We start from the raw sequence: 19,451 nt of genomic DNA, 5'->3' as shown, positions 1-19,451 counted from the left end.
TGATGCTCTTCATTTTATTCTCTCAGAATGTGAGTCAGATTCACTCACAGTAAAAGAGCAGTTACAGAAATCGTTGTAATTTTAAGACTGAAGTGAATTAACACGCTTCATAATGTGGAATATTTTGATCAGGTGGGGGAGAAGTTCCGCTCCCGCTCTCTGAAGTTCCCCGGACTGATATCCGGATGCACCATGGACTGGTTCACCCCGTGGCCGAGTGAAGCCCTGATGGCCGTGTCCCAGTATTTCCTCTCGGACTTCCACATGGTCTGTTCGCCTGAGGTGAAGACTGCGGTGGTCCAGACTATGGCCGTCTATCACGACAGAGTCTCCTCCACCTGCGAGAGCTACTTTGAGAGGTACCGTACTGTACTTAGAGATACAGCCATGTTAGAGAACCTCAGTTTTATAGACACTAAGTCACCCAAACTAGTAAAGAGGGTCAAGACGAGGATCAAACCCAGGTCCTCGGGGCATATTTTGCTGCCTCATCAATCGAATCTCACAGTGATGACGTCTAACATTCATTTAAAGGGAATTTATTTAATGGGTTAAGGGCCTTGTTCAAGGGCCCAACAGTGGCTGCACGACAGAGCCTGGATTTGCATTGACAGTCATTGACTGGTAGCCCAAAGCTCTATCCACTAGGCTCCCACTGTCCCTTGTACCTTATATCAAGGGTTTAACCTATGCTGTTATCTTTTAACTTAACGGGCACAAATTCCCACAGGCATACTGTAATATCAGAGTCATTTGAAGCGCTTTATTAGAGAATCGGCTATTGTTCTAGCTAAACAGCTCATTGTCAGGTGTCCAGATACCTTTGGTCATACCAATTCCACTTATACCAAAAGGTATTCATGTATAATCGAGCTGAATTCATGAAATCTGTCCCTTTCTTTTGCTACAGATCAGGTTTTGTGGTCCAAAGTCTGGAATCAACCTTTCTGTTCCTCTTTCTTTTTATTCAGATTCAGACGAAGGGCCCACGTCACCCCGAAATCCTACCTGTCCTTCATCAATGGATACAAAACCCTCTATACAGAGAAGCACACCCACATCAACACTCTTGTTGAGCGCATGAATGTCGGTAGGGACAAGGCCAGTACATTTGTAATGTGTTTTGTGTGTGTACGAGTGTGTTTGAGTGATCAAGCCCTGCTCGTTTCCCAGGTCTAGCCAAGCTAATGGAAGCCAGCGAATCCGTCGCGCAGCTGTCCAGAGACCTGGTGGTGAAGGAGCAGGAGCTGGCGTTGGCCTCGGCCCGAGCCGACAAGGTACATCATTCGATCAGAACTGAGCAGAGCGTTTTCACTTTGCTAGATCGATCGTGAGCTCATGGACTTGGTCGTGCAGGTCCTCAAGGAGGTGACTGTGAGCGCCGAGGCCGCCTCTGTGGTCAAAAACGAGGTGCAGGTGGTGAAGGATAAAGCGCTGAAGATCGTGGAGGAAATCGAGAAGGAAAAAGGTGTGGCAGAGCTGAAGCTGCAGGCGGCCGAACCTGCACTCATGAAAGCTGAGGCGGCTTTAAACGTGAGTTCCAAAAACTGATGTAGCAGCTCAAAAGTATTTGGACACCTGACCATGGGCTTGTCAGACCTCCCATTTTAAAAACACACAGTGGCGTCTGATCTATTCAGCTAGAACGACAGCGGCTTTTCTAATAAAGCCTCTTTAAATGACTTTGAAATACAGAATGCCTGTGGGAATTTGTGCCCGTTCAGTCGAAAGATGACAGCGTTTGTATGGCTCGGCACATGAATTCGATAATTAAAAGAAGTGTCCAAATACTTTTGTACTATATATACAAACCTGAAGAAGTGAGATCCAAGAGTTACCTCTCTTTAAATTTTAATGACAGAAGAAACCTAAAATAGAAATAAGCAGGAAACGCTTATAGGTGCTTATAAAACGATTTCTGAAGCACAATGCTAAGTGAGACCCAACCTGCCACGCCCACACAGGCCGACAGAAAGCGTAGTTCTCTCTGAACTCAACTTCAAAGCATTTTCTGCGCCTCATTAAAGGTTCCTCACTACCTGAGAAGCACCGTCTAACAGCGTACCTCTGACTGACTGGCTTTGCCCTCTGAATTATTTGCTAGATCTCCTGCTAGCGCTCTCTAACTTTTGTCATTAACTCAGTTGATACAGGGTAGAGTCGTTCTGGGTCTTTGATTCTGTTTTATGAGTTGACTTGTTCGGTTCCCTGCCGAGTGTGTGTGGTTCTGTTTGTGTGGCCTGTCCTTTCTACCCTTGTCCTGTCCTGTTCACTGGAACGACTGTAGGATCTGAAACCACTATATCCTAGATTTGTAAATCGTTTTTGACCTCGTGTCTTTAACAGACCATCAAACCGGCCGATATCGCAACAGTGAGGAAACTGTCCAAGCCACCACATTTAATCATGAGAATTATGGACTGCTGTCTGCTTCTCTTCCGCAAGAAGCTGGACCCCGTCGTCATGGATCCAGAGAGGCACTGCCTTAAGCCCTCCTGGAGCGAAGCCATGAAGGTAAAATCCCTGAAACACCGTGCAGGACCTCACGAGATCTGATGGTTCTAATGAGACTAATGATACGAGTCTCCTCTCTTCACCCCTAAGCTGATGAGCGGCGGCGGCTTCCTGACGTCACTGCAGCAGTTTCCTAAGGACACGATAACCGAAGAGACGATGGAGCTGCTGGAGCCGTACTTCCAGATGGAGGATTACACGCTGGAGAACGCCAGTAAAGTGTGCGGAAACGTGGCGGGTCTGCTGTCCTGGACACAGGCTATGGCCACCTTCTTCAGCATCAACAAGGAGGTGCTGCCACTGAAGGTAAAACACGAGAGCCGGACCCACAGAAATCACTTCAAAATACATACGGTGGTTTATTAATCATGGATATATACAATCTATACGATTAAAAACTCAAAGATTAAAGGCTTTTCTTACAGGTCTCACTTTTGTGTGTTGTGTGATTATAAATATGGACATGCTGAGGCAGCAAGACTAAAATCACTGCCAGTCATTAGACTCCTAAATTGTGAGCTGGAGTGGTGCAGGGGGTTTGATTTTGGGCTACGATCGCAAATTTAATTTTCATTAACCTCGAGACAGGAATACCCTGAACTCGGTGCCAGTCCATTGCAGAGCAGGGTGCCAGTCCCAGATCTCAGCTGTGATGGGCGAGCGTAATATACGATACCCCTGCACCTAAATGTAACGTGTGATGTTCACTTCTGGTTCATCAGCGGCAAAAGCACATTCGTTACCAGCATCCCAACACACACACACACACACAAGACTCTTCTCTAACTTTATTAGTAACACTGGCATATCCTGCCTTCTTCCTACCCAGGCTAATCTCAGCGTTCAGGAGAACAGGCTAACGGCAGCTAATAAGGAACTGGCTAACGCTCAGGCCCAGCTGGATGAAAAGCAGGCAGAGCTGGACATGGTGCTGGCCAAATTCGAAGCAGCCATGAAGGAGAAGCAGGTACGTCCTCTTCTACTGGTGACTGGTGCATCATACATCAGTTTTAACTGTAGATACTGGGATTTTCATCTCAACAGATCAAGCACTCAGTGTGTGTATGTGTGTGTGTGTGTGTGTGTGTGAGCGCTTCCTACCTAATCAGTCCATCTACCTGCACTAAAATTCACTGTAGCCAATCAGACTGCAGTTACCACCTTAAATTTCCAGTCACCAGTCAGACTCCACTTCAGACACTCAACGTCAGTCGGTTCTGGGCGTGGCGTTGAGTTTTAAAGACGTTGAGTTTCGAGGTATTTTCCCCCATAAGGATGTTTGGGGAACCTGTTAATGCGTCCATGGTCCCGGTGAGCTGCAGATATTTTAGTCTCATGTAAAATAATGAGGTTGTTTTTGACTCTTAAACACTGAAAATAACACAAATATAATATAAACACACTGAAATACAATTACTAACTGTTAAAAATGCAATAAAAGCTGCACTTTAGCTTTACTTTATTGTTTTGTTATGCTTTTTAATGAGTGGAGAGAACTTATGAGCAGTAATAATGAAGAGAGGTTTAGTGTTTTTATGTTGTTCTTTTAATACATTAAGTTAAGAGTTTTAGACTCTGGGAGAAGCTGATTCTGATTCTCACCATTTCTCAGAAGCTGGAGCTGTAACACAAAGTGAAACAGGAAGGAGAATCATGTGGAGCTGTAACCCTGGATCTGACGCTTATTCCACACTAATGCAGATTCAGCTCATGTTCACATGACATCTTACCACACCGCTCAAGCCAAGCGCTGATCAAAGCACACGTTGAGTTTGAGGGAAACGTTGAGTTTAAGGGTACAAATTTCTCAAAGAAGGCCGTCGAGTTTCAGATTTTGAGTTTAGGGGACGTACAGTTACAAGGTACCACAGTACTAACATTAGCTGTTGATCCAAGTCCACATTCCCTAATACCCGGGGCCCAATCAGAGCATTTCGTGGCCTTTTTATTTCACAAATCACTGTGTGTGTAAACGTGCATCTAATGCTTACGAGACACTGGAATAACGTTAACTGTTTTCAGGATCTGCTGAACGACGCCGAATCGTGCAGAAATAAAATGCAGACGGCCTCCGCTCTGATCGACGGGCTGAGCGGGGAGAAAGTGCGCTGGACCGAGCAGAGCAGAGAGTTCACCTCACAGATCAGCAGGCAGGTTTCTCTCAGTCTCTCCACGGCTCCTGGGGTCGAACCGAGGTTCACGTGTCTGTCTCTGCTCTGCTCTCAGGCTGGTTGGAGACGTCCTGCAGCTGACCGGCTTCCTGTCCTACTGTGGTCCGTTCAACCAACAGTTCCGTAACATGCTGCTGAAGGAGATCTGGGAGGCCGAGCTCACGAAGAAGAACATTCCCTTCACTGAAAACCTGAACCTGATCTCCATGCTGGTGGACCAGCCCACAGTAGGATTTTATTTAACATCCTGGTCTTAATACCACCTACATGATGTGGGATTTAGTCCTAGATACTCAGTTCTGGTTACAGTGCTGGTACTGGTGCTTTATCTAAAGCGACTTAGAGTAGAGTGACAGTACAGTCTCAGCAATTAAGGGTTAAGGGCCTTGCTAAAGGGCCCAACAGCAGCAATCTGGCAAAGGTGGGGCTTGAACCAGCAAGCTTATGATTGGATGAATCCAAAACAAAACAGTAAATGTTCTGAGTGTAAAGAGAAGCCCTGATTAATCAGTAGTCAGTACTGATGCCTGATGAGAGTGGGATCAGTGAAGGCTGTTGATGGAATGTTGATGGAAGACCCTCACAGGTGGTATCTTCTCCCCCCTCGTTCAGATCAGCGAGTGGAATCTGCAGGGCCTTCCGGGTGATGACCTGTCGGTGCAGAACGGCATCATTGTCACCAAAGCTACCCGCTTCCCCCTCCTCATCGACCCCCAGACTCAGGGCAAGGCTTGGATCAAGAAGAAGGAGAAAGCCAACGAGCTCCAGGTCAGATCCGTGGCTCAGGCTAGCTAACGTCAGCACTAGGTACACGACATGATGCTAACGAACGCTCCGTATCGTTCCAAGGTCACGTCTCTGAATCACAAGTACTTCCGCACCCATCTGGAGGACAGCCTGTCCCTGGGTCGCCCTCTGCTCATCGAGGATGTACCCGAGGAGCTGGACCCAGCGCTGGATAACGTGCTGGAGAAGAACTTCATCAAGTCTGGATCCTCCTACAAGGTGAGCGTTACATTTACATTTCCGGAATTTAGCAAAAGCGACTTACAGTCTGAGCAATTGAGGGTTTAGGGCCTTGCTTAAGGGCCAAACAGTGGCAGTGGTAGGGTTTGAACCAGCGACCTTCTGCTTACTAGTCCAGTACCTTAACCACTTGGCTACAACCGCCCTACATGTCAATCATTTCTATCACATTTCATCCAAAGGCCCTTACAATTATGACTGAATACAGTTTGAGCATTTAAGGATTAAGGGCCTTGCTTAGGGGCCCAACAGTGGCAGCCTGGTGATGATGGGGCTTAAACAGACAACCGTATGATTACTAGTCCAGTACCTTAATCACTGAACTACCACTGCCCATGCATGTAAATAAATAAACAATGAATGGATTAATCACAGGGCAGATGTAGGTGGGTACCAGAGCTTTTACATCAGGACGTGCCTGCATATCCTGTTCAGTGTTAACCGAAACACTGCGTACGACAGGTTAAAGTCGGAGACAAAGAGATCGACGTGATGGACGGCTTCCAACTCTACATCGCCACCAAGCTGCCCAACCCGTCCTACACGCCCGAGGTCTGTGCCAAAACCTCCATCATCGACTTCACCGTGACCATGAAGGGCCTGGAGAACCAGCTGCTGGGCAGAGTCATCCTGACCGAGAAATACGTACGTCTGCACACGTTTCACGTCATCCCTTACATTCCTTTCAGTGATAAATAATGAGCCGGTCCATCACTGACTGATGTTACACAGGAACTGGAGGCTGAGAGGCTGAATCTGATGCAGGACGTCACGGCCAACAAGAGGAAGATGAAAGAGCTGGAGGATAATTTGCTTTACAAGCTCAGCACCACAAAAGGTGCGTATATAAGACCATACCAAAATAATAATTTAGTATTTAGTCATGAAGTCATGAGTATATTCATGTATTCATCTGTAACAGATCAGGTCTAACAACCGCTACTGTAACGTGGCGGAATGAATTTACCATGTCGGGCTTAGTGGGTAGCACTGTCGCCTCACAGCAAGAAGGTCCTGGGTTTGATCCCCAGGTAGAGCGGTCTGGGTCCTTTCTGTGTGGAGTTTGCATGTTCTCCCCATGCCTGCGTAGGTTTCCACCGGGAGCTCCGGTTTCCTCCCACAGTACAAAGACGTGCAAGTGAGGTGAACTGGAGATACAAAATTGTTCATGACTGTGTTTGATATTAAACCTGTGAACTGATGAATGAAGTGCGTCAAACATGATGTTAAAATCCTCATAAATAAATAAAGAGTCATGTCCTTCTGTGTTGCTATGCTGGCTGACAGAGGGGGCACGGAGGCGCAGATGATTGATGTGTCCAGCTCTCTGCTGGCATGGGAAACCAGCATGGTCTCAGCAATGAAAAGTTAAAAAGTTATTTATTTAATTTACTTTCTTTTCTTAGTTTTTTGGGAGTAAACTAACACGTCAACCAAGGAGTAGATCTGGCCCAAACAAGAAATACAGCTTATTTTTACCCAAGTATTTAGACTCAAAGTAAACTCAGACAAATGGTTGAGCAGACCATTAAAGGGTTAATAATGTGCTGACTGGACACAACTGTGATTCTTACAAATATCACAATTACCGGTTGAACTTGAGTAAACTTACTGGTCCATGTAGCACAAGGTCACCGTAAGTTATTTGAGTAAGTAATAAAGAAACTTTTAGAGGTCTTGTAAATGAAAATAGACTTGTTGTTTAGTCCACCCCCGTCTCTGTCTGTTCAGGCTCTCTGGTCGACGACGAGTCCATGATCGGGATCTTGAGAGTCACTAAGGAAACAGCAGCGGAGGTGAGCGAGAAGCTCAACGTGGCCACCGAGACGGAGACGAAGATCCTCGCCGCTCAGGAGGAGTACCGTCCCGCGGCGTCCCGCGGCAGCATCCTCTACTTCCTCATCACAGAGATGAGCATGGTCAACGTCATGTACCAGACCTCGCTCGCCCAGTTCCTCAGGATCTTCGACCTCTCCATGTCGAGGTGCCGTTAACCCCGCACCTCCATCTGTAACCACTTTATTATGAGTGCGTATTTTAATTATGAGTGAATCTTTTCCAGGTCAGAAAAAACCCCCCTGACCCAGAAGCGCATCGCTAACATCATCGACTGTCTGACGTACGAGGTGTTCAGATACACGGTCCGAGGCCTGTACGAGAATCACAAGTTCATCTTCACTCTGCTGCTGGCTCTCAAGATCGATCTGCAGAAGGGCAACATCAAGCACAGCGAGTTCCAGATTCTTATTAAAGGTGCCACCTGAGACAGAAAGCTACAGCACACGAGGGAATATTTATCCCTCTGTCTCTTTAACTTTCTAATTTAATGCCCTAAACTCATTTTTAACTCGCACAGGGCAAATTAACACTGTAAACACGGTAAAAACAACACAAAGCAGGCGATGCTGTCCTGACAGGATATAAAAGGAGCATTGATGAGTTCTTATAGAAGATTGTATGCAGTAGTAGACCTAGAGCTGAACTCTTTTGGAAGTAACATGTTTTCATTGCTGTAATGTTTAAACCTGACGATACTGTGACGGTATTGTAGGACCATTCCGCCGAATCGGTGCCATTTCTGTCCCCAGGAATCTTTAAAATGCATTTATATATTTATTTATTTATATTTATATATATATATATATAATATATATACTGTATATGCATTGTCTCCCTTTTTCTCCCAACTTTAAGTGCGAGAACGAAGCCAACCCACGCCCCCTCCGACACGTGGGCAGCAGCCGTATGCATCTCATCACCTACACTTTGACGAGTGCAGTGCGGATCAGCACTGTGTACGGAGAGACACACCCTGATCAGCGCACTCTCTCCCAGTCTCTGTGCAGGTGCCATCAATCAGTCAGCAGAGGTCGTAGTTGCATCAGTTATGAGAGAGTCCCTATCCGGGTTAATATCCCACCCCTATATGAACAACAGGCCAATCGTTGTCCATGTGGCTGCTCAGCCCAGCCGGCAGGCAGAGCCGAGACTCGATACGATGTATGTGAGATCCCAGCTCTGGTGTCCTAGCGCGTGTTTTTACCGCTGCGCCACCTGAGCGGCCTTAAAATGCATTTTTAATTAAGCAAAATATCCTGCACATTGATTTAATAACGAGTTCGGGAGATATAATTTAAAACGTTCATTAAAACTCCCTACAACACTGAAAAAGTAGTATTTCTTCATGTCCCCACTTTGACACGACAGCTTACAGTGAAATATAAGGATTAATGGTTGTGGATCCCTCTGATGTTTGGAGCCAGGTTCAGTTTATCAGAGCAGAACTGAGAACATTTCACAGTGATTGTTTATCTGAATTTTGTTTCACTCTCTCTGTTTAAAGGTGGTGCCGCCCTGGATCTCAAAGCTTGTCCTCGTAAACCCTTCCGCTGGATTCTGGACATGACATGGCTGAACCTGGTTGAGCTGAGCAAACTGCCCCAGTTCACCAACATCATGAGCCAGGTCAGTAACATCCTGTAAAATGTGCTTTATAATATAATAACTTCTAATGGCAAATTCACCAAAAAATGTGCAGATAGAAAAATGATTTAAACAAATATGAACACTTGTTTGAAAGCTGTGGTCAGAGCTCAGGGTCAGTCATTGTACCAAGAGATTTAAGGGCCCTACTAAAGGGATTTAAACTCACAGCCTTCCAGTTGATACCCAAAGCTTGCTTTTTACTCTGACACACTGTAGCCTATGAATAATGATGATTACACATTTGTGTTGAGTTTTATTGGCATACAGTTAATAAATAGTATTATTATATTGATGTTTATGCACACGTTCCTGTTCATACACAAAGGTGTCCCGGAATGAAAAGGGCTGGAAGGCGTGGTTCGATATGGACGCACCAGAGGACGCAGTGATTCCCGATGGTTATAATGATTCACTGGAGATCTTCCACAAATTACTGCTTATCAGGTACAATATCAGTCGTCTAAGGGTACGATTCTTCTCCCTCTGGCTGCTGCAAATTAATTTGATGCCAAAAGTTTTACATCAAGAGTTACATCAACTCAAGACATCATCAAAAAGCATCATCAGCCGTGCAATCATTGTAAAATTTAGCAGAATGCACCTCATTTTACTTGGAAGATGGGTCTGGGTCTGGATCAGGTCTGATTCTGTGTTTTAAGTAAATGGGCTCATTCAGATACATGAGCTCTGATTTGCTCATGATGGTTAATGCCATTACTCCAAACCAGAGAAAAGTTCAGCTCTCCTTACTCCTGATATTAATAATGTATTTATTTTTATGACTTCAGATGGGGTGACCTTAAAGATGCTGTAGATCTTAAATCTAAATCTACTTTTTTTATTTTCTCCCATTTTTCTCCCGATTTAGCATAGCAAATTAGTCTTCCACCGCTGGGGATCCCGACTGCGTCCGAGGAGGGTATATTCGCCTGTCCCATGCCCCCTCTGACGCGTGCACAGTCCCTTAACCCCTTCTTATTTGCCCACGCCTCAGTGGATTGGCACATGAGGCCGGATATCACGCGCCTCGGGCTACTTATCAGGGTCCTTACACAGCATCGAAGACCTCGCCTACTTTTTAGTCCCGTCTTTTCCCACACAACAGACTTCGATTGCCAATTTTGTCTCACATTTGTGCCCGCTAGAGTCCCAGCACTGGTGTGCTAGCGGAATATATCGCTGTGCCACCCGGGTGCCCTAAATCTACTTTTGTGATAGTTTCAGTGTTTATTAACAGAACCATTCATTAAATTGCTTTCTCAGTTAAAAAGAGGATGAAAATTAATCACCGCTTGTGATTAACCATGTGTGGATCATTACAGTATCAGCAGACCAGGACTTTTAAAGCACCACCATTGTGAATGAAGTGAATTTAAACAAATGTCATGTGACAGATCCTGGAGTCCAGATCGCACGCTGTCTCAGGCCAGGAGCTACGTAGGGCACGCATTGGGCGCGAGGTTCGCCCAGTCTGTTATTCTCAATCTGGAGGCAACGTGGGGGGAGAGCGACCCTCGTACCCCTCTGATCTGCTTCCTCTCCATGGGCTCGGATCCAACCAACCAGATAGAAGCTCTCTCCAAGAAACTCAGACTCGGTAATAAAGCCGTAACTAATTACAGTGGAGCAAAAAGTGGAGGACTGTTTTTTACTGTATGTTGGGTTGCTTGTTTAGAATGCAGAGCTATATCTATGGGACAGGGACAGGAAGTGCATGCGAGGAGGCTGGTGCAGATGTCCATCGCACAGGTACCAACACTACCTACAGAGACGTTTATTATATTCAGAAATTAAATCCTGTGTAAATAAGATTTAATCACACTAAAGATAAGTCTGAGAACTGGTATAGGGTACTGGGGTTCCAGTCTCAGTGATGCTATAGGCTGACAGGGTGTCTGCACATACATGATTGGCTGTGTCTGAGGGAGGAGGGATAGAAGGAAGTCCTTGCACCCAGTATGCGGTCTGTGAAACCGGACCTGCCGTGACCCTGACCTGGCATAGCCATGACTAAAGCATTTCTGTATGGAGCAAACATCAAGTCTTATTTAGAAGACCTTACAAACCTTCTTGTCATACATTCAGTTTAAAGCTCATCACCAGTAATTGTGTGTCTGACCGTCTGTGGTCCACAGGGAGGCTGGGTCCTGCTGCAGAACTGCCACCTGGGTCTGGAGTTCATGGACGAGCTGCTGGACACCGTGAGCACAGTGGAGAACGTTCATGAGAGCTTCAGGGTGTGGATCACCACGGAGCCACACGACCGCTTCTCCATCACGCTGCTGCAGGTAATGTAACATCATCAACAGGGGGGAAACTTGGGGGAAACCAGGGGGTCGAGGTCTCCGATCATCATCATCAAAGAATCTTCTTGTCGTTTTAGTCCTCCATCAAGTTCTCCAACGATCCTCCTCAGGGAGTGAAAGCCGGACTGAAGCGAACGTTCGTCGGGATCTCTCAGACTCAGCTGGACGTCAGCAACCTGCCCATGTGGAAGCCGCTGCTGTACAGCGTCGCGTTCTTGCACACGGTGGTGCAGGTAGGAACGACCTGGCGCTTACAGGATACGTGGTTTCCCAGAATTACACAGTCTTCACCTTTTTTTTACGCAGGAACGTCGCAAGTTCGGACCCCTGGGCTGGAATATTCCGTACGAGTTCAACTCGGCAGACTTCAGCTCCAGTGTGCAGTTCATCCAGAACCATTTGGATGAGTGCAGTCCCAAAAAGGTTCGGAATAATGTCTTACTTTGATAAAAAGTCTTTGGGTCTGTGTGAAACCGAGCTCTCTCTGTACATAGACGCGTTTCCCATCATTCTACACTCCCGAGAAGAGGGCGTGTCTAAATTCTTAGCTCCCTTAAAATGCTCCTACTGAGGCGCCTTAATTCTGAGTGATGATCTGACTGAGCGTCTCCTTAGCGCTGAAGGCAATCCCAGCATTCAGTGCGGCACAACTTTGCTCACAAAAAACTACAAACGTGGCGGATGAATCAATCCAGAGCAACTAACGGAGTTCCTTTGACATGTAAATAAATTCACATTGATGTTTAATTTGTATAAAGGTGCAGGAGTGACGTTTATTTGTAAATTCAGGCGTAGAGCGTCTAAATAATCTGATTATGAGCTCCATGTCTGATTAGAATGCTCTGTACTGAGGGAGCTGATCAGGTTTACAGTGGGGAGCAGGGCGGGTCACTAGGTTCAGTGTGTGTCCTTTGCTCGTGCTGACCAGTTTGGCTTGTTTATCTGCAGGGCGTGTCGTGGGACACCGTGCGCTACATGCTGGGAGAGGTGCAGTACGGAGGCAGAGTGACGGACGACTACGACAAACGACTTCTGAACTGTTTTGCACGAGTAACACACGACCCCCCCAACCTAATAATAAATATAATAACGTTAGCGTATGATGTACGAGAGACGTTTTTAATCGTAACCGCCGCTCTGATTACCAGGTGTGGTTCGGCGACCGGCTGTTCGAGCCCTCGTTCTGCTTCTACACCGACTACAATGTTCCCGTGTGTAAGACGGTGGAGGAATACCTGGAGTATATTCACACTCTGCCCTACGTCGACACCCCTCAAGTGTTCGGTCTGCATCCCAACGCTGATATCACGTAAGAGTCCATCAGAGCTGCTCACACACACTCACACTCTCACCTGAACACAACACCTCACTCTCCACCCAGAAACCCCAAGAAAACTTTAAGGAATTATGTGCTTCATCTTTGCAGCAACAGTTTAGGGAAGGCCCTTTTTTGTTCCAGCATAACCCTACTAAACTTAATAACCTCACAATGAAGTTAAATGTCTTAATAATAAAATAACGACGTGGGTTTTACTCTCACATTTACACCGATCAGGCATAACATTAAAACCACCTCCTTGTTTCTACACTCACTGTCCATGTTATCAGCTCCACTTACCATATAGTAGTCCATCTGTTTCTCTGCATGCTTTGTTAACCCCTTTCACCCTGTTCTTCAATGGTCAGGACCCCCACAGGACCACCACAGCGCAGGTATTATTTAGGTGGTGGATCATTCTCAGGACTGTGTTTGTTGTGCTGGTATGAGTGGATCAGACACAGCAGCGCTGCTGGAGTTTTTAAACACCTCACTGTCACTGCTGGACTAAGAATAGTCCACCAACCAAAAATATTCAGCCAAGAGCGCCCCGTGGGCGGCGTCCTGTGACCGCTGATGAAGGTCTAGAAGATGAGCGACTCAAACAGCAGCAATAGATGAGCGATCGTCTCTGACTTTACATCTACAAGGTGGACCGACTAGGTAGGAGTGTCTGATAGAGTGGACAGTGAGTGGACACGGTGTTTAAAAACTCCAGCAGCGCTGCTGTGTCTGATCCACTCATACCAGCACAACACACACTAACACACCACCACCATGTCAGTGTCACTGCAGTGCTGAGAATCATCCACCACCTAAATAATAGCTGCTCTGTGGTGGTCCTGTGGGGGTCCTGACCATTGAAGAACAGCATAAAAGGACTACAGTCAGTAATTGTAGAACTACAAAGTGCTTCTATATGGTAAGTGGAGCTGATAACATGGACAGTGAGGGTAGAAACAAGGAGGTGGTTTTAATGTTATGGCTGATCGGTGTACGTCTACGCTTACAACTGTGACCGAACACAGTTCAAGCCATTAAGGTCTAAGGGCCTCGTTTAGGAGCCCAAACCAGCAATCCTCTGTTTACTAGTTACTGGTAAGTTGTGAGGATAATTGTCTTTGTTAAATGCTAGAAATGAACTTCTGACAGGTATCAGGGTAACACCTCAGCCGAAGTCCTGGACACCATCACAAACATCCAGCCTAAAGAGAGCGCCGGAGGTTCAGGAGAGACGCGAGAGTCGATCGTCTACCGCCTCGCCCAGGACATGCTGGATAAACTCCCTCCCAACTACGTACCTCATGAGGTATAAGAGTGTTTAACAGTGCCGTTTACTTTATAAAGAAATGAATTTATAAGTGGTGCTTATTAAATTACAGCCACGCTTAAATGTCCCCGATTAATAATCTGTGTAACATCACTGACCAGGTGAAAGCCAGGCTGGTGAAAATGGGAGCCCTGACCTCCATGAACATCTTCCTGAGGCAGGAGATCGACCGCATGCAGAGGGTCATCAGCGTGGTCCGGACTAGCTTGATCGATCTCAAGTTGGCCATTGAGGGCACCATCATCATGAGTGAGGTAGGAACTGATGACTGGGTCTTACCCACTGTTGCACATTTTCACCACCACTGTAGCTCGGTCATTCTGAGGCTGCCTGGCCAGTAACGAGCGTTTGTATTGGCTTGCAGAGCCTCAGGGACGCGCTGGACAACATGTTCGACGCTCGAGTCCCAAACCTGTGGAAGAAGCTCTCCTGGGAGTCGTCCACCCTGGGGTTCTGGTTCACCGAGCTCCTGGAGAGAAACGCTCAGTTCCATAGCTGGCTGTTCGATGGGAGGCCCAAAACATTCTGGATGACCGGATTCTTCAATCCCCAGGGTAACCAGACTGTAATCACTTTGTTCTGTTTATTAAAAATGTAGAAGATGCACATTTAATCACTAAATTTGGAGTTTTTTTAGATTGTATTAGGAATTAGAATGAATGAAAAGCCAGCCAGTATGAGACACCAGCTCACGTCAAACCAGTACTGCATGAGTAAGGCTGGATTAAACACTTATTAGTGCCGGCTGTGCCACTGTTCCTTGTGAGGCCGTGCCGTTTACCTTGCCTCGGTGCTACCTCAAGTAACATTTACTCCATTTATTCTTTGACGCTCGGTTTTTACCGCTACACTCAAACTTTAATCTGATTTGTCACTTACCTTTTCAAAGCACCACCAGTAGGACAGTGAAAAGTGAAGCATTGTTTCACAAAACCCAATTAGAACCATGGCATTGTGGGAAAAACACAGAAAGGTGAGAGCGGGTTTGCATTATAGGTAGCAGTCGTACATTTCCTAATCCTGGAATCACATCGTAGCTCTTTAATAAGATTTAGTGCATCTTTTAGAGTAATTCAGGAATAAAATGTAATGAAGCCGCTTTATTATTTGGCTGTAAGTTTTTATCTTATCACGTGTCCAAATGACGAGCATTCCTGTTTTACACAAAAGTCCGTATTCTAAACAACTGCATGTAAATAAACCGTCCGTACCATGGTTAGTATTTATTATTGTGTGTGACCGCTGCAGGTTTCCTCACAGCGATGATGCAGGAGGTGACGAGGGCACACCGAGGCTGGGCGCTGGACACCGTCACTCTACACAACGAGGTGTTAAAGCAAACCAAGGAGGAGATCACCACCGCACCCACGGTAAGAGCGCCACACAGAGGGCAGAACACTCAACACCAAATGATGTACATACTGTACATTGCTGTATTTTCATTTTAATTATTTACTATTTATCTGTGCTATTTCTCTATTTTCTGTATATATACAAAATTCTGTCTAGTACATTACCTGTATAATCTTGTCTGTATATTGTAGAGAGATAACAACAGCTGGAAACGAATTCCTCGTGTGTGTAAACATACTTTATATAAAGCAGATTCTGATTTAGGTGGTAAATTCTTTATTCCACAGGGTCACGCAGGGCTGAACGTGAGTCCACAGCACAGCCTGCTCCTAATTTCAACACTGTCCATGCTTATATTTATTCATGTATTTATGTTTGTGGTGTAGGAGGGCGTGTACGTGTACGGCCTCTATCTGGACGGAGCCGGCTGGGACCGCAAGAACTGCTGTCTCGTCGAGGCCACGCCCAAAGTGCTGTTCACCCCTCTCCCCGTGGTGCACATATTCGCCATCAACTCCACCGCCCCGAAAGACCCCAGACTGTACGTCTGCCCCGTCTACAAGAAACCCCGGCGCACCGACCTCACCTACATCACCGGAATCGTGCTGCGTACGGTGCAGCCCCCCGACCACTGGATCCTGCGCGGTGTCGCCCTGCTGTGTGATATCAAATAATCGCACCAACACACACACACACTGACCCACACACGCGTTCCGTTTCTTTGTTCTTTATTCAATTCAGTTCATGGAAAAATATTTTAATTGTTATTAAAAGGTTCAGGTTCTTGTTCAGCATTAAAAATAAAAAAAATATGAGTTTATCTTCACTAAACTGTGTTTGATCTTTGGTACAAGTTCTGTCACCACAACTGCAGTTTTTCTGCATTTATAAACAAGATTAATTATATTATTATCAATTTATAGTCTGAGACCCACGACTTTTACTTTATTAAATTCACTTAAATGACTTTCTGAACTGTAAGTAGCTGATCTGTATTCAGCTGGTATGGTCAAAAGTATTCGGACGCCCGACCATTAGCTTGTCGGACGTCCCATTTAAAAAAAAAACCAGACTGATCCTCTGTGTGATCTCTCAGCTAGAACAGCAGCCGCTCCTCTGAGAAGCTTCTCACAAGGCTTTAAAGTGTGTCTGTGGGAATTTGTGCTCATTCTGTAGTACAACAGAGCATTAGTAAGGCTGGGTACTGATGATGATGATGTTCTGGTTTATCCTACAAACTGTTCAAACTGAACGTGAAATAGGAATTTAGAACCTGTAAAAAACATAAACTTGCCATTTACAAAATCCTGTCCAAAAGTATGTGGACGTCCTTCCTAATTAAGCTCATGTGTTTTAGTAATTATGCTAAAGAATTTGCATGCTTACACACTTTCTACATCTACATACTTTATGGCCCTTGTTTGGCACGACTACAGTTTTAAATTGTTTTTACCGCCTGGTCAGGGTCATGGTGATCAAAAACCTTCTCATCCAGCATCAGTGCCCGACGTCACATGCTCTTTTGACTGAACAGGCACAAATTCCCTCAGACACGCCATAAATTCTTGTTTTAAAAAAAGGTTCTTATTGGACAGTGGTAGCCTAGTGGGTAGAGCTTTGGGCTATCAGTCAGAAAATTGCCCTTGATTGAGCAAGGCCCTTAACCCCGTCTGCTCCGGTGCCATACAATGACTGACCCTGCGCTCTGACCCCAGCTTTCAAACTAGCTGGGATATACAAAGAAAGAATTTCATAGTTTCATGTGTAGATAAATATATAAAATAAAAAACATTCTTCTTTTTTCATCAGTAATTTATATAAATGTACCGACGTCCTCGTTCAGCCCCCGAGGCTCCAGCTGAAGTCTGACCGTTGCACTCGGACCTGGATGTTCCGAATTCCAGCGGTTCCGTCAGGGTCTCGTGCGTTACGTCCGTGCCCCGGTGTTTAGGAGTCTGTAGCCCATCTCGCCCTCCAGCTGTTCGGCGGTGAGCGTCCCCAGGATGGGCTGGCAGTCGGGGTTGAAGACGGAGTAGGCGCTCATCTCTCCGGGTCTCCTGAGCGTGGGGCTGCGCAGACCCTCGTACAGCCAGTAGAACAGAGAGATGAGGAAGAAGGGAAGCCCGAAGTCCAGCTCACAGAAGAGACCCAGCAGAACCAGCCACAGCAGCACCTTCAGCAGGGTCAGGTTAGTGACGGCCAAACGGTCCACGCCCAGCCAGCGGCCCACCGCGCTGTCCAGCAACCAGTCCGAGCTGTCCTGCTACAGGGCAGAGCAAAATACAATCAAACTACAGCACTCTCAACAGCACTCTCAACAACACTCTCAACAGCACTCTCAACAGCACTCTCAACAACACTCACAACACTCTCAACAGCACTCTCAACAACACTCTCAACATCACTCTCAACAACACTCTCAACAGCACTCTCAACAACACTCAACAGCACTCTCAACAACACTCTCAACAACACTCTCAACATCACTCTCAACAGCACTCTCAACAACACACTCAACAGCACTCTCAACAACACTCTCAACAACACTCTCAACAGCACTCTCAACATCACTCTCAACAACACTCTCAACAGCACTCTCAACAACACTCAACAGCACTCTCAACAACACTCTCAACATCACTCTCAACAGCACTCTCAACAACACTCTCAACAACACTCAACAGCACTCTCAACAACACTCTCAACAGCACTCTCAACAACAGCACTCAACAACACTCTCAACAGCAGGGAGGGACCCTACCAAGGAAACATGGTAAAACTTCCCATATTGAGTTTATGTTATGTTCCGAAAATCCTAACATCATGATCAGATTACTAAACTGCATCTAAACAGATGATATAACTTGTAATAACCTAATTATTCAGTTTATTAACACAATAATGCTTTTTACTGCAAGTTTAAGTTTCCGTATTTCACTTTATCGCGAGTCGGATCAAAAGTTTATATAAAGAACCGACTCAGTGAGCCGAGTCAAATGATCGACTCTAACATCCGACAGAAAACAGCTTTCTCAAAGATCCTGTTCTTCTAAATACATGAATACAGATCATCAGTACATGCAGATTCTGTACACTTACTGACGACGACTAGAAGGTGGAAATGAGGAAACTGGAATGTTTAACAATGAAATGCTCATTACAAGCTTACATGAGTCGAATCGCAATGATTTGACTCACTCCACATGCGCAGTAACGTTGGCGCGAACAGGACACGTGGCTTAAACCGCGAATCTCTATTGGTTAACGCCGCTTTGCGCCAAAACGTCTGTTCAAAAATACAAGTACTGCATGACAGAAGCGCCAGTTCTGTTATTATTGTGGAGGAAATAAGGGTTATATATCGCTCCGTTTAATTACATCTTTATCTAACCTGCACAGGTAAGAGTCCACATTTACTCTACATAAATGCCCTGGACCCCTTTCCTACTGCTTTAGTAAAAGTGCACACCGTTACTATAAGTCCTCTGATTACAACTGTAGTAAATTTCTCCCTCCAAGCTGGCTATGTTCCACCTTCATTAAAAACTGCCATAATTAGACCACTTCTAAAAAAAACAGCACTTGATCCTGAAGTTTTGGCAAATTATAGGCCTATCTCCAATCTTCCTTTTCTCTCTAAGGTATTGGAAAAAGTAGTTGACACTTATCTCCAGGATCACCTTAAACACAACAACCTTTTTGAAAAATTTCAGTCTGGTTTCCGCTCTGCTCATAGCACAGAAACGGCCTTGGTTAAAGTTACCAATGACCTTCTGATGATGGCTGACGCTGGCTCACCTTCTCTGCTTGTCCTCCTGGATTTATCGGCAGCATTTGACACCATTGACCATGGTATGCTCTTACGCCGGTTATACCACACCATTGGACTCACTGATGCTGCCCTGGCTTGGTTTCAGTCCTATCTTACCGACAGAACAGAGTACATC

At 45.7% G+C, this 19,451-nt stretch overlaps 2 protein-coding genes across 2 annotated transcripts in view; one reads left to right on the top strand and one right to left on the bottom strand.

The window, feature by feature from the left end:
* The window catches only part of LOC134320274 (dynein axonemal heavy chain 8-like), a 56,392-nt gene extending 40,057 nt beyond the window's left edge, over positions 1-16,335 (top strand). Inside the window, exons 64-92 of the mRNA XM_063001613.1 lie at positions 133-359; positions 972-1,090; positions 1,174-1,277; positions 1,357-1,533; positions 2,347-2,514; positions 2,605-2,820; positions 3,344-3,481; positions 4,537-4,664; positions 4,741-4,912; positions 5,298-5,453; positions 5,535-5,690; positions 6,174-6,356; positions 6,444-6,549; positions 7,443-7,695; positions 7,774-7,964; positions 9,055-9,176; positions 9,523-9,641; positions 10,592-10,794; positions 10,873-10,946; positions 11,333-11,485; positions 11,581-11,736; positions 11,810-11,926; positions 12,452-12,553; positions 12,652-12,812; positions 13,974-14,130; positions 14,253-14,405; positions 14,516-14,705; positions 15,400-15,521; positions 15,891-16,335. Of these exons, the coding sequence (XP_062857683.1) occupies positions 133-359; positions 972-1,090; positions 1,174-1,277; positions 1,357-1,533; positions 2,347-2,514; positions 2,605-2,820; positions 3,344-3,481; positions 4,537-4,664; positions 4,741-4,912; positions 5,298-5,453; positions 5,535-5,690; positions 6,174-6,356; positions 6,444-6,549; positions 7,443-7,695; positions 7,774-7,964; positions 9,055-9,176; positions 9,523-9,641; positions 10,592-10,794; positions 10,873-10,946; positions 11,333-11,485; positions 11,581-11,736; positions 11,810-11,926; positions 12,452-12,553; positions 12,652-12,812; positions 13,974-14,130; positions 14,253-14,405; positions 14,516-14,705; positions 15,400-15,521; positions 15,891-16,178 (4,611 nt within the window). The 3' untranslated portion in view covers positions 16,179-16,335. The remainder of the gene's footprint in view (positions 1-132; positions 360-971; positions 1,091-1,173; positions 1,278-1,356; positions 1,534-2,346; positions 2,515-2,604; positions 2,821-3,343; positions 3,482-4,536; positions 4,665-4,740; positions 4,913-5,297; positions 5,454-5,534; positions 5,691-6,173; positions 6,357-6,443; positions 6,550-7,442; positions 7,696-7,773; positions 7,965-9,054; positions 9,177-9,522; positions 9,642-10,591; positions 10,795-10,872; positions 10,947-11,332; positions 11,486-11,580; positions 11,737-11,809; positions 11,927-12,451; positions 12,554-12,651; positions 12,813-13,973; positions 14,131-14,252; positions 14,406-14,515; positions 14,706-15,399; positions 15,522-15,890) is intronic.
* LOC134320355 (SAYSvFN domain-containing protein 1-like) lies at positions 15,764-18,709 on the bottom strand. The gene is made up of 2 exons (XM_063001709.1): positions 18,674-18,709; positions 15,764-17,767 (listed from the first exon to the last, which is right to left on the bottom strand). The coding sequence occupies exons 1-2, from the start codon at positions 18,707-18,709 to the stop codon at positions 17,432-17,434; spliced, it is 372 nt and encodes a 123-aa protein (XP_062857779.1). The 3' UTR covers positions 15,764-17,431.
* Positions 18,710-19,451: the final 742 nt, after the last annotated feature.

This window comes from Trichomycterus rosablanca, chromosome 9, assembly GCF_030014385.1.
Source record: "Trichomycterus rosablanca isolate fTriRos1 chromosome 9, fTriRos1.hap1, whole genome shotgun sequence".
Classification (NCBI taxonomy): domain Eukaryota; kingdom Metazoa; phylum Chordata; class Actinopteri; order Siluriformes; family Trichomycteridae; genus Trichomycterus; species Trichomycterus rosablanca.
This window is presented reverse-complemented; position numbering and strand designations above follow the sequence as displayed.